Source organism: Lissotriton helveticus, chromosome 10, assembly GCF_964261635.1.
Source record: "Lissotriton helveticus chromosome 10, aLisHel1.1, whole genome shotgun sequence".
Lineage (NCBI taxonomy): Eukaryota > Metazoa > Chordata > Amphibia > Caudata > Salamandridae > Lissotriton > Lissotriton helveticus.
Window position 1 is genome coordinate 1031992652 of NC_136071.1, and position 12177 is coordinate 1032004828.

The window sequence follows — 12177 nt, forward strand, 5'->3', positions numbered from 1 at the left end:
TTTTTAAGGTGTATGAACTTGAGAATGTTACTGAGAAATGTTAAATTCTGGAGCAGAACTTGGAATCTGTCCTCATAGAGATTTCGAAAAAATACCTGGAAACACATTTAGCCCAGTATGGCATAGTATTAATTCTGTTCACAGGCACCTCGATGTCATTATATTCATGTTTTTGTGTTGCAGGCAAAAAATCTACACATCTCAAGAACGTAAGCAAATGCAACCTGCGAACTGCCACCTCATTGAGGGAATTGGTATGTATGATTAATCAGCTTTATGTTCTTGACGACACAAGACACACTCTAACAATCAGCATGATTTGATTTACTGTTAACCTCCTAAATAATGATGTTATTTGTAGAGTTGAACTTAGTTTAAGAATAATGGAGTGCTGAATTGGCATTTGGCCCCAGGAAGACCAAACACTGGGGAAGGAAGGCCAAGGATAGACTGGCCGGTCAGGGGTAGTGACCCTTGAAGATTTGTCTTTGGATTTCTCATTAATTGTAGGAGAGTGCGTGTGGATGTGATGTTGATAGGTTAACTGTTTTTTGGGAGCATGAATGGAGGTTTGCCTTATGATTTTTTTTTTGTTTTCTTCCTTGCAGTGTTTTTTCTCCAGTTTCGCAATAACCAGGCTTTTGATTTGGCGTTCTTTGCATGCCATCGGTTGAGAATATTTTTAGGTAGAGTTGTATATCCTTTGCATATTGATGGACCTTCCTACCTTTGTCTACAAGAGTGTATCAGAGGGGGTCAAATTAGTGGTCATAGATGGTATGCAGACTCTATGCCGTGTTTTTTTGCCGAGGGACATTTCACTGCCCGAACTGTAGTGCCTAACTAAACAGCACCGCAGTTGGTGGTGGGGAAGGGAACAGGCGCAAAGGGTGGGCGCAACCCCTTCAAAAAAAATACAAAAACAGCAACCATTGCAGGGCTTGCAGTGAAATGTCCGCAAATCGTTCTAGATCCACAGGGGAAGGGGAGTGTCACTGATCTTGTGGAACCCATTTGCATGAGATGGCACTGATTTATTAGCGTATGAGCCATTTCAATCTAGTGCGTACAAATCTCGTGCATGTTTTCAGGGTGTTGATCAGAGATGGATGGTCGACTGTGTCCAGGGATACAGTAAGAACAAACAGGTGCATGAGTCGACTACTTGGAGTCCGGTTGTCTCACTGCTCTGGCGTGGTCTGAAGCCTGCTTGGTAGTCCTGTTGTTGCTGACGTGCTTCAGTAGCTGTGCGGCGACTGCTTTATCAGTGATCTTTCTCTATGAACCAAAGATGATTAATAGGGCAAAAGTTGGGAAAGTTATCTCAGTCCAGTGATGATTATTATTTTTTTTTAGCAGAGGAAACATCTCACATGTCTTAATGGCTCCTGGGAAGGTTAGCTAGATTAGCAAGGCCTGTGCAAAGTGCACAAGCGGTGTGAAAGAAAGCTTTTCCTTGAAGTGATTTAATGATGGAAGGGGTAATAATGTTATATCTGATTTTCGGGATGTTATCAGTAAAGTAAAGGTTGTTGGTGTTCCATTTGTCGACTGAAACAGAGGTGGAGGGTTAGTAGTGGCAAGGGTCTTGCACTGCTGGCAGGATAGACAACATTAACAGAATAATGGTAAGAGAGCTACCCAAATCACAAAAGGAATTGGGGGAGACAAAGGGATCTAGTGGGAAAGCTCCACACAAGGAAACAAGAAAGGTAAAGCTCTGAAGGAACAGATAACTAAAAGGCAATTCAATATTCAGTATAACATCCAGAATGTGTTAAACATACATAACAACTATTGAAAAATGCATCATTAGTTGAGTGGCCTGCACAAGTAATGGGTCTACATGTATCCTTCACTGGAAACCAGACACCCCATAGTAGTGCTTGACTCTCGGAGGGTTAGCAAAGCAGTCCAAGGCCTACTCTAGGGGAGTGGTGTGGGCTAGTAATCACCATTCACAAATCAGCAGTTCTAACACTCAAATGTTTGTCCAGTCTGCCTTTTGTTTTGAAAATGCAAAAAGTGCATTTATCACACACACACCACCCCTCTGAATACTATGGTGCAATTTACAAATATATACAAGCTGATCGAATTACTTTGTGAGGACATTACGTAATCGTTCTTTTCCCCTCCCCAACGAGAAATTTATACCAACAAATCACAAGTCAAAAACATTCACTTGTATGCTGCTGCAAGACTTGAACATAACTTTGGGTGAGAGCACTTACTACTGGCAATAAAGCGTGCATACATTAATCAGGAGTGGCTTTCGTCCCCATTATTTCATCTAAACAGGTGCAAGTAAAATGTATAGGCATGTCTTAATGATTTATGGTATCAAAATTACTTTTAGCATCAAATAGTAATTTAACCACACCCCTAAAGGGCGTCCCCTTCATAATTTAATTTGATTTGAGATTTATATACCGCATGGCTACCCTGAGGCTTCCCCGCGATGATGATGATAGCTGTGGGAGAGACAAAGCCCATTAGTGGTTTAACTGGAATAGCTAGGTCTTCAGCTTCTTCCTAAATGCCAGTTCCCTTTGCAGCCCTCTTAGGTCCAGAGGTAGCTCATTCCACAGTTTTGGGATCAGGTGTGAGAAGGAGCTGCCTCCTCATCTGGATTTTTTAATTTTGGGGGTACTGAGGAGTTGTGAGTGGGAGGACCTTAGTGGCCTGATGGGGGCATATGCAGAGACCAGATGTCTGAGTTTTTCTTGACTTTTCTTATATACTGGCCTGTGGGCAATGCAAAGTGATTTGAATTTTACTCTTGCCGCGATTTGGTAGCCAGTGTAGTAGTTTCAGGGGTTCGCTTGCGGACGCGTGTCTATGGAGTTTGAGCAAGAGCCTAGCCGCTGCATTCTGCACCACCTGGAGCCTCTTGATCACATACTTAGGTGAGCCCAAGTAAAGAGAGTTCCCAAAGTCCAGACGGGAGACTATCAAAGACTGCAGGACTGTTTTCCTGAGCTGCACAGGAATACGTTCCAGTATCTTTCTGAGCATTCTCAGAAGTCTGAAGCAGGTACCAGACAATTTGTTTGCCTGTTGGTTCATTGAGAGTGAGCTATCAAGCCAGATGCAGAAGTTTTTTTAACCACCGGTTTAGGGTCTCCCATACAGGCTGGCCAGTTATTCAATGGCCTGGGGATGGCCCTGTTGCCTAGAATCATGATTTTGGTCTTTTCGCCGTTTAATTTTAGGTAGCTGTTTGACATCCAGTGGGCCAGTTTATTAAGGCAGGGACCCAGTAGAGAGTACCTTTTTTAAAAATGTTTTATTCTGTTTATTGACATTTTCTAAAACAAGAACAATCATTCATGAAAATAAAAACAATAAGCAGGTCATTAGACTTAAAGATATTGTCAGTGCTAATCAAAATGCCATTACATATTACAATTTGTATGAAATAATCATAGCATTTCAGAGACACAAGTGGGACACTCACAGCAGCTAAACAGGTAAGATAATCCACAGTTCAGGGACAACGAAGCACAACACAGGATATATTCATATCTCCTGAATTCAACAAAGACCACTATTTAATGCATTTCAACAAACGTAGCAGAGGTTAGCCACCCCATCATGGTTCCCAGATGTCATTCGGCCTTGACCTGGCCGGCATAAGTTCCCAATAGTTAGACAGCTACCTTACAGTATGTCACAATTGTTGTCCACTCATGTATCGTAGGGGGTCTGGTTGCTCCCCAATGTATGGCTATCTGTCTTTTCGCCATTAAGATCAGTATTTTTGGCAGCTTGCGCAGTTTGGGTGGAATTGTGTCAAGCACCCCGAGCAGCGCTGCCAATGGTGTGCAGGGAATTGTCATCCCAGTAATGTCGTGTATGTGACTTAGCACAGTCAGCCAGAAATTTACTATTGGTCTACACTGCCATGCTAGATGTAAACAGGTCGCTCCGGGTGCACCACAATGCCAACAATGGTAATCATCTTGAAGCCCCATTTTGTGTAATTGGACGGGTGTGCGGTATAAGCGATGAAGGTATTTGAAGTGTGTCAACTGGAGGTGGAAATTTGACGTGAAGCGCTCCAGTTGTTTGCAACCCAAGGACCATTGTTGGTCCGTGATAGTTGCCCCCAGCTCCACCTCCCATGTCCCTCGTGAAACTGGGGCAGCAATTGGAGACATCTTTTGTGTGATTTTGTAGATGCAGGAAATAAGTTTACGACCTGATTCCACCGACAGCAGGTTTTCTAGCGCCGGCAGCGTTGGCGGCTGGTTTGGGAATGTACTAAATATGCCCTTACAGGAAGCACAAAGCTGATAATGGATTAATGTGTTAAGAGCTGAGATTGGTTCTGGGTCGCAAGGTTGCAGTAATGCAAGACAATTGTCTGAAGGATATAAATCCCCTCCCAACTTCAGATTGTGCACTACTGCGCGATCTCGCACCTTACAGTCCATGAGAGGTGGGTATAGTGGGTTCAGGAGTAGAGACATGGACATAGACGGTCTATATAGTATATCAAGTCGTGCTCTCTTGCGTATTCCATCCCAAGCCCACCTCATAGTTTGCACCATATATATTTCATCACGTGGTCTTTTATATGACTGTCCACCTCAATGGAAACATGTGGCTGGTAGGGCGAGGGGTGAACCCAGAAATGCAGGAATTGTGCCTGTGCACATAGTGCTTATAAAACAACGTCTGAGCAGCCATGCCCCCTTGTTCCTGTGGTAGTGTCAGAATTTCCCAGGCGATCCTCAGCTGTTTTCCAGCCGAAACCAGCTTGATCATGAGCAACCTAATGCGGCTGAAAAAATGCATCGGAATGGCAATGGGGATGTTAACAAACGGGTATAGTAGTTTTGGCAATATGATCATCTTTGCCACCTCTATACGCCCCGCTAAAGAGCGGGGAAGTGACTTCCACCTCCTCACCCTCTCTTTGATCCAAGCAATAACTTTACCTTAGTTCTCTGTCCATATTTCCTGCATGTTGGCACTAAACTATATACCCAAATATCTGACCGGACGCCCAGACAAATGGGTAATCCGTGGAAAAGGCCGGGTTACCAGATGTGAACTGAAGGAGTATAGACTTACTCCAGTTGATATTTACTCCTGACAGGCCACCGTATCGAACCACCTCCCGCATCATTGGCGATAAATTTTCTTTGGGGTCCACCATGTACAGGGTAATGTTGTCCGCATACATGGACACAGTTAGCGCCTATGTTGTGAAGCCAATAGCCCTATTGGTGTGATGCTGACGCAGGTGGGCTGCCATTGGTTCTGTCGCGATCGCGAATAGCAGGGGCGAGCGAGGGCAGCCCTACCTAGTTCCCCTAGTAATCTTTATCGGTTCAGAAATCAGCCCGTTTACCCATATGCGTGCTGTAGGACGAGTATATTGGAGCTGTATTTGTTGGATAAAGAGTGGGCTCAGGTCCATCCTCCTAAGGAGTGGGAACAGAAAACCCCATTCAAGGGAGTCAAACGCCTTGGAGGCATCCAAAAGCGCAGCTAACGCAGGTACTTGAGGGGCAAAATAATGTATTAGTCCATAAAGCGGTCCGAGATTGTGAGTGGTAGACCTGCCGGGTACAAAGCCCGATTGGTCTGGCAGGACAATGATTGGCAGCAGAGGTTGAAGCCTGGTGGCAAGCTGTTTGGCGAAGATCTTCATGTCTAGGTTAATCAAAGAGAGTGGACTATATGATTCGCAGAGACTTGGATCTTTATCCGGTTTCAAGAGTGCAGTTATAATAGCCTTGCGCATGGAGTCGGGAAGATCCCTTTCTTGCAATGCCTCTGGGTAAACAACTAGGAGTTGTGGGGCGAGTATCTCCAAATATTCCTTAAAAAATTGTGCAGTTAAGCCATCCGACCCTGGCACCTTGTTTGCCCTAATGCCGCTTATAATTTGTCGTATGTCCTCAACTGTAAACGGAACGTCTAAATATTCCAGATGGGCTCTACCCAACCATACGAGTGGTATAGAGTCAAAATAGTCGTCGAGGGCCGAGGCAGATGGGACAATGTGTGATGTGTAGAGTTGCGCATAAAAATCTCGCATGGTGGCAAGGATGTCGGGCGGTGAATGAGCCAAGCTGGCGGTGGTAGTTTTAAGTGTTGTTATTTAAGTGGATCCCCTGGGAGGCCACAGGAGGTTTGCAAGTATCTTTCCCGGCCTGTCCCCCTCCCCATATCTACGTGCCACTGTCTGTTTGTGTAGAAACTTAACCTATCTGTCTGCCTCCTCTTGGTATTCAGTCAGTGTCTTATGAATAGCTCCTAATCTCTCAGCAGATACCGCTGTGCAGTATTGCCTTTCCAGGTCATGCAGTTCTGTTTCAAGTCCGTGTAGAGTACCACTTATATCCCGAAATACCCTGGCCTGCCCCGCTATTCAATGTCCGCGGATCACCCCATTAAAGGCGTCCCACAGTATGCCCTCCGTCTCGACCGAACCAGTATTGTGTGCAAAATATTCTTCTATGTGCATATCAATCTCTTCCTGGAACACCGCATAGAGAAGGGCATTGTGCAGTAATCTCCAGGTGAACAGTTGTCTATAGAGGCGTGGTATCTGTAGAGTCAGGGCGACAGGGGAATGATCCGAGAGTGTGTGTGCACAATATGATAGTCAAGACCCAAGTATGAAGAACAGGGGACAATAGCTAAAAATCCAGGCGTGACCAGTAACCGTGGTGCTGTGTAATACATGTACCCTCCTGGTCATCTGAATGGAAGGCCCTCCACGCATCCACAAGTCCAAAGTCAGTTATCAGTCCCCATAAGACCCCCGCTGCCTGTGGGTGATGCGTACGTGAGGCGCCCACCCTGTCTCTTTCCAGTGAAAGTACTGTGTTATAATCGCCACCCCAGATCACCTCTGCGTCGTCCAGAGATTGAACATGATGCCACACTGTCTTAAAAAAGGCTGGGTCATCCACATTTGGTCCGTATACGTTAGTGAGTATGATACTTTGGTTATATAGTGTGCCGAGTACCAGCAGGAAGCGTCCTTACTAACTTCCTTTGTGGTCTGCCATGGAACAGCCTTTTTTATAAGTGTTGCTACCACCGAGAATAATTAGAGTAACAGGATGTGTGTACCTCCCCCAGTGACTGGACCTTAATTTGTCGCAAGCAGTGCCTGTGAGGTGCGTCTCCTGTAGGAGGCATATCTCTACTGAGTGGCGTCTGAAGTATGATTGCACCAGTCTGGTCTTTCTGTGGTTGTGTAATCCGCGTACCTTCCAGGTAAGACGTGTTAAATGTGTCATGAGCCGAGGGTTAATAGATAAGTTCTGTGGCTGTCACCTGTCCTGTGTCTAGGGGCGCACTGTGTAGCTCCTTGTGTATTTCTCCTGTTGTTTGGCATGCGTAATATTCCAAGTGATGAGTAGAACAAGTTTTAAGGCCTACGATTAGGTGTATCGTGCAGTGCTGTCAACAAACAGTAAACATTAACACACCCCACCCACCCACCACCCACTCCAACCCCCCAAACAGGTTGCGATGCTATGCCTGACCCCCCCCAGAAGAAACAAAAATACAAGCAAATTCGCACAGTGGGGAATTATCCCAGAGGGGGCGTGAGGATACCGGTAAACTGACCTGTCGTAGCACATCAGGGTGGACGAGCAATAAGTGAATAGCCTGAGTACAGGAGATTTCGGGAGAGACCATTGGCCAACAGTGAATCATAATTGTTCTCTTACAGAAAAGGGTGTCAGAACTAGACGCATTTATGGAACAGCATTGGAAACGTATAAACTAGTCATTGTCACTTAGAGCGAACTCGACCAAGAGTCAGCTATCTTGGATCTTCTCCCGTTGCTGCCTGGAGTGTTCCTCGGCAAATTTCATTGCGGCGCTTGCCTCCGTGAAGACCAGAGGCCTACCCTGCACATGGACCCGGAGTTTGGCAGGGTATAACCTAGTGTACTTGGTCCCAGATTTCTGTAGCATTTTCTTTGCGGGGAGGAACTCACGTCGTGCCGCCTGTACTCCCTGGGTGAAATCTGGAAACCGAGAAATCACATTGTTTTGATATCGCAGCTCACCACGTTCCCGAGCATGGAGCAGCACAGTGTCTCTGTCTCTATAGTTTAGTAGCCATGCCAGGATTGGACGCATCGGGGTAGCCGGCTGCAGGCGAGGTCCAATAGTACGGTGCGCCTGCTCCACCAGAAACATGGCAGATAGATCGGCGCTGAATAGGTCTTGTCTGAGGCCCTCCACATATTGCTCCATGTTAGTAATATTTGTAGATATCGGCAGGCCTGTAATACGCATGTTTCTCCTTTAGCGAGCTTCCAGGTACTCGTTTTTGTTCTTGATTACCTCCAGGACTTTGTCCATACGAAGAAGGTGGTCATGTGTTTCAACCTGTCTGTCGTCCGCATTGGAGACTCTAGTTTCCAGTGTGGTCAGCCTGGCTTCATGCTTGTCCACCCTGCACGACACTTGATCCATTCGTCCAGCGGGGGAGTCAATTTTGGAGTCATTCTCCTTAAGACAGGTCTTCACATCTTTAAGTATGGTTCTAATGTCTTCCTCCTGCTCTGGCTCATACTGTGTCTCAGGCACAACCATTGTGATGCCATGTCGCCTTCTGCCTGACTAGTGGAGTGTTTGTCAAACGTTATGTTTGGCTGCTTGTTGTCTATTTTTCCCATTGTAGATTTGTGTTGTGGCAGAACCTTTTAGCCTATGCGGAGCAACAACTACGCGTCTGTGGAAACTGCTGAACAGCCAGGGGGCCTTAATGTCTCTCACGCCAGACCTGCAGATCAGGTATGGGCCCAGTCAGGGTGCCTCACCTAGGTAATGCAATGGGGCATCCTACTTCTCACCACAGATCCGTGTCCTGAAGCTCCTCTGTCTTAAAGCCCAACAGTGGTGTGGTGTTTGTGTCGCAGGGCAATGATGACGCTCAAAGTTTGTGTTGCCCCGTGGCCCGGCAATCTCGTGAACAATCAAAGCTGCCAACCCAGCCACTATAATGAGGATTTCTGGGCAATATAGCTGACTTACTCCTTATTACACAAACTGGGTTCGGGCCAGGATTGCAAATAAAATTGCCAAACCAGCAGTGTGGTCCCAGTCTGGGCAGTCTCAGTGGTGTGCCCTTCGATATTGTGATTAATTGCCCCCGTCGATACTTTGGTTGGTGTTTCTTTTTTAACAAAATCTGTCCTGGATCACTCCATAGTTATTTGCCGTCAACAGCAAGCTGGGGCAGACTCTGAGAACCGGGACCAGCGCCAGGAGCGAGGCGCAAGACCCACCCAATGTTTTAACTCCGGCAGCTCCAGGAGCGCAGAGGCCCGCACTAGCGCAGTCCAGCTCATCCTCTCTCATGCACTGCTGGGCCCTCACTGATCCAGTAGGTCTGCAAGGTTGCGAAGATCCACACAGAAGGAGGGGGGTAGGGGCTCACTCGCTACTTGCTCTCACAATGGTTTGGGTCCGCCGTGATTTCGCTGCGGGCGTGCACGTGGACCTCTCCTGCGCCCTAGGCCCTGCTCTCACTCTGCCAGGTGGTTATCGTAGGTCTGGTCCGGGGCAGTTTTTGCAGCCCCGCTCGCCCCCGCCCCAGTGGGTCTACTTGCCGCTGCTTGATGACCCCCCACAACCTATCCCCCGAAGAAACTGGAACAAAATTTCTACCGACCAGCTCTTCACATCGCTTCACCAAAACCCTCCTGCCAAATCATCGGACCCAAACCAAGCAGCCACCAACCTCACACAATGGATCACCCACAGCGCCGACGAACTAGCACCCCTGAAAAACCATCAAATCAAGCAAGTTAACAAAAAAGCCCCCTGGTTCAACGATAACTTTAGGAAATCCAAGAAGTTATGTCGCACCCTCGAGACAGCCTGGAGAAAAAACCCAACCACTGACAACCTGACCACCTTCAAGAACGCCACCCGCAAACACCACCAACTGATCCGATCCGCCAAGAAATCAGCATTCAAGGATCGACTTGACGACAACGCCCACAACAGCAAGGAACTATTCAACATCGTCAAAGAATTTCCCAACCCCACCACCGGCACCAACGACATCACTCCCTCCCAAGACCTCTGCGACTCCCTAGCCTCTTTCTTCTACAACAAAATCGCCGACATACATTACAGCTTTGAACACCAATCCGGAGATCAGTCCACTCCACCCACCTCTGAACCAAAACCCCCCTCTATCAACCTTTGCGCCTGGAACCCAATCACCACTGAAGACACCATCCGCCTGATGAACTCCATGCACTCAGGATCGCCAACCGACCCATGTCCCCACCACATCTTCAACAAAGCAGACTCCATTATCGCACCCCATCTCCGAGACGTCATCAACTGCTCCCTCAACTCCGCTACCTTCCCGGAAAGCTGGAAACATGCCGAACTCAGCGCCCTTCTGAAGAAACCCACAGTAGACCCCACTGAACTTAAGAACTACCGCCCCATATCGCTCCTCCCATTCCCTGCCAAAGTTATTGAGAAAGCCGTCAACAGTCAGCTCGCCGCCTTCCTCGAATCCAACAAATCCCTCGACCCCTCACAGTCCGGCTTGCAAGCCAAACACAGCACTGAAACCGCCCTCATCGCAGCAACAGACGACATTCGAACTCTACTGGACAACGGAGAAACAGCTGCCCTCATCCTACTAGACCTCTCCGCTGCCTTCGACACAGTCTGTCATAGCACCCTCATACAACGCCTCAGCAACGTCGGAATACAAGGAAAAGCATTGGACTGGATCATCTCGTTCCTCGCCGGAAGAACCCAGAGAGTCCGCCTCCCCCCTTTCAGATCAGAGGCCACCGAAGTCATCTGCGGCGTACCACAAGGATCATCACTCAGTCCCACCCTCATCAACGTATACATGAGTCCCCTCGCATCCATCGCACGCCAACACAACCTCAACATCATCTCCTACGCAGACGACACCCAGCTGATCCTCTCCCTCCCCAAAGACCCAAACACCGCCAAAACCAACTTACATGAAGGAATGAAAGAAGTAGCTGAATGGATGAAGAACAGCCGCCTAAAACTGAACTCTGACAAAACGGACGTCCTCATCTTAGGATCATCCCCCTCCGCCTGGGACGACTCATGGTGGCCACCGGCCCTGGGAACTGCACCCATACCTACGGACCACGCACGTAACCTGGGCTTCATCCTGGACTCCTCCCTCTCGATGACTAAACAAGTCAACGCCGTCTCATCCTCATGCTTCAACATCCTACGCATGCTCAAAAATCTTCCGCTGGATCCCCACCGAAACAAGAAAGACGGTCACCCGCGCACTGGTCACAAGCTGACTGGATTACGGAAACGCCCTTTACACCGGAACCACAACCAAACTACAGAAAAAACTCCAACGCATCCAAAACGCCTCAGCTAGACTCATTCTGGACATCCCCCGCCAAGCTCACATTTCCGGTCACCTGAAAGACCTCCACTGGCTCCCCGTCAACAAGAGAATAACGTTCCGTCTCCTCACCCACGCACACAAAGCCCTCTACGACCTAGGACCCGAATGCCTCAACACGCGACTGTCCTTCTACACCCCCACCCGCCAACTATGATCAACCAATCAAGCCCTCGCCGCAATTCCGCGCATCCATAGATCCGCCATGGGGGGAAGAACCTTCTCCTACTTAGCGGCCAAAACCTGGAATTCTCTCCCCACCCACCTCCGCCTTGTACAGAACCACCTCTCCTTCAGAAAGCAACTAAAAACTTGGATATTCGATAAGTAAATTACCCCCCCTCCCCCAAGCGCCTTGAGATCCTCTGGGTGAGTAGTGCGCTATACAAATTTCTGAACTTGAACTTGATGAGGTCCCACAGACTGGTCCGGCGTCTCGAATATCTCGCGGACGCCCACAGCTCAGCCGTCCGGCCCTTTTGCCCAGCAGCGTGGGCCGCATCGCTATCGGTGATAATTTCAGCCGCAATTTGCAGGACAGCGATTACAGCAAACTGGGCCGCTTCACTCGCCGAACAGATGCCTCTTGTTAGGTGACCAGATGCAGCGATATATTACGGATTCCTGGTGTGCTCGCTGGCAGAGCCTCTACACAGAGCGCCCATCTTGCTGCTCGGCTCGGCCACGCCCCTCCATAGGGAGTCACCTTGGTTGTGACCTTGGGGCAGTGAAACTATTAACCGGGTGTTGTC

General features: G+C 48.1%; 1 protein-coding gene across 1 annotated transcript in view; it reads left to right on the top strand.

Moving 5' to 3' along the window:
* LOC144784742 (serum paraoxonase/arylesterase 2-like) overlaps window positions 1-12177 on the top strand; it is a 499971-nt gene that overhangs the window by 165394 nt on the left and 322400 nt on the right. Inside the window, exon 2 of the mRNA XM_078663730.1 lies at window positions 184-254. Coding sequence (XP_078519856.1) covers window positions 184-254 — 71 coding nt within the window. The remainder of the gene's footprint in view (window positions 1-183; window positions 255-12177) is intronic.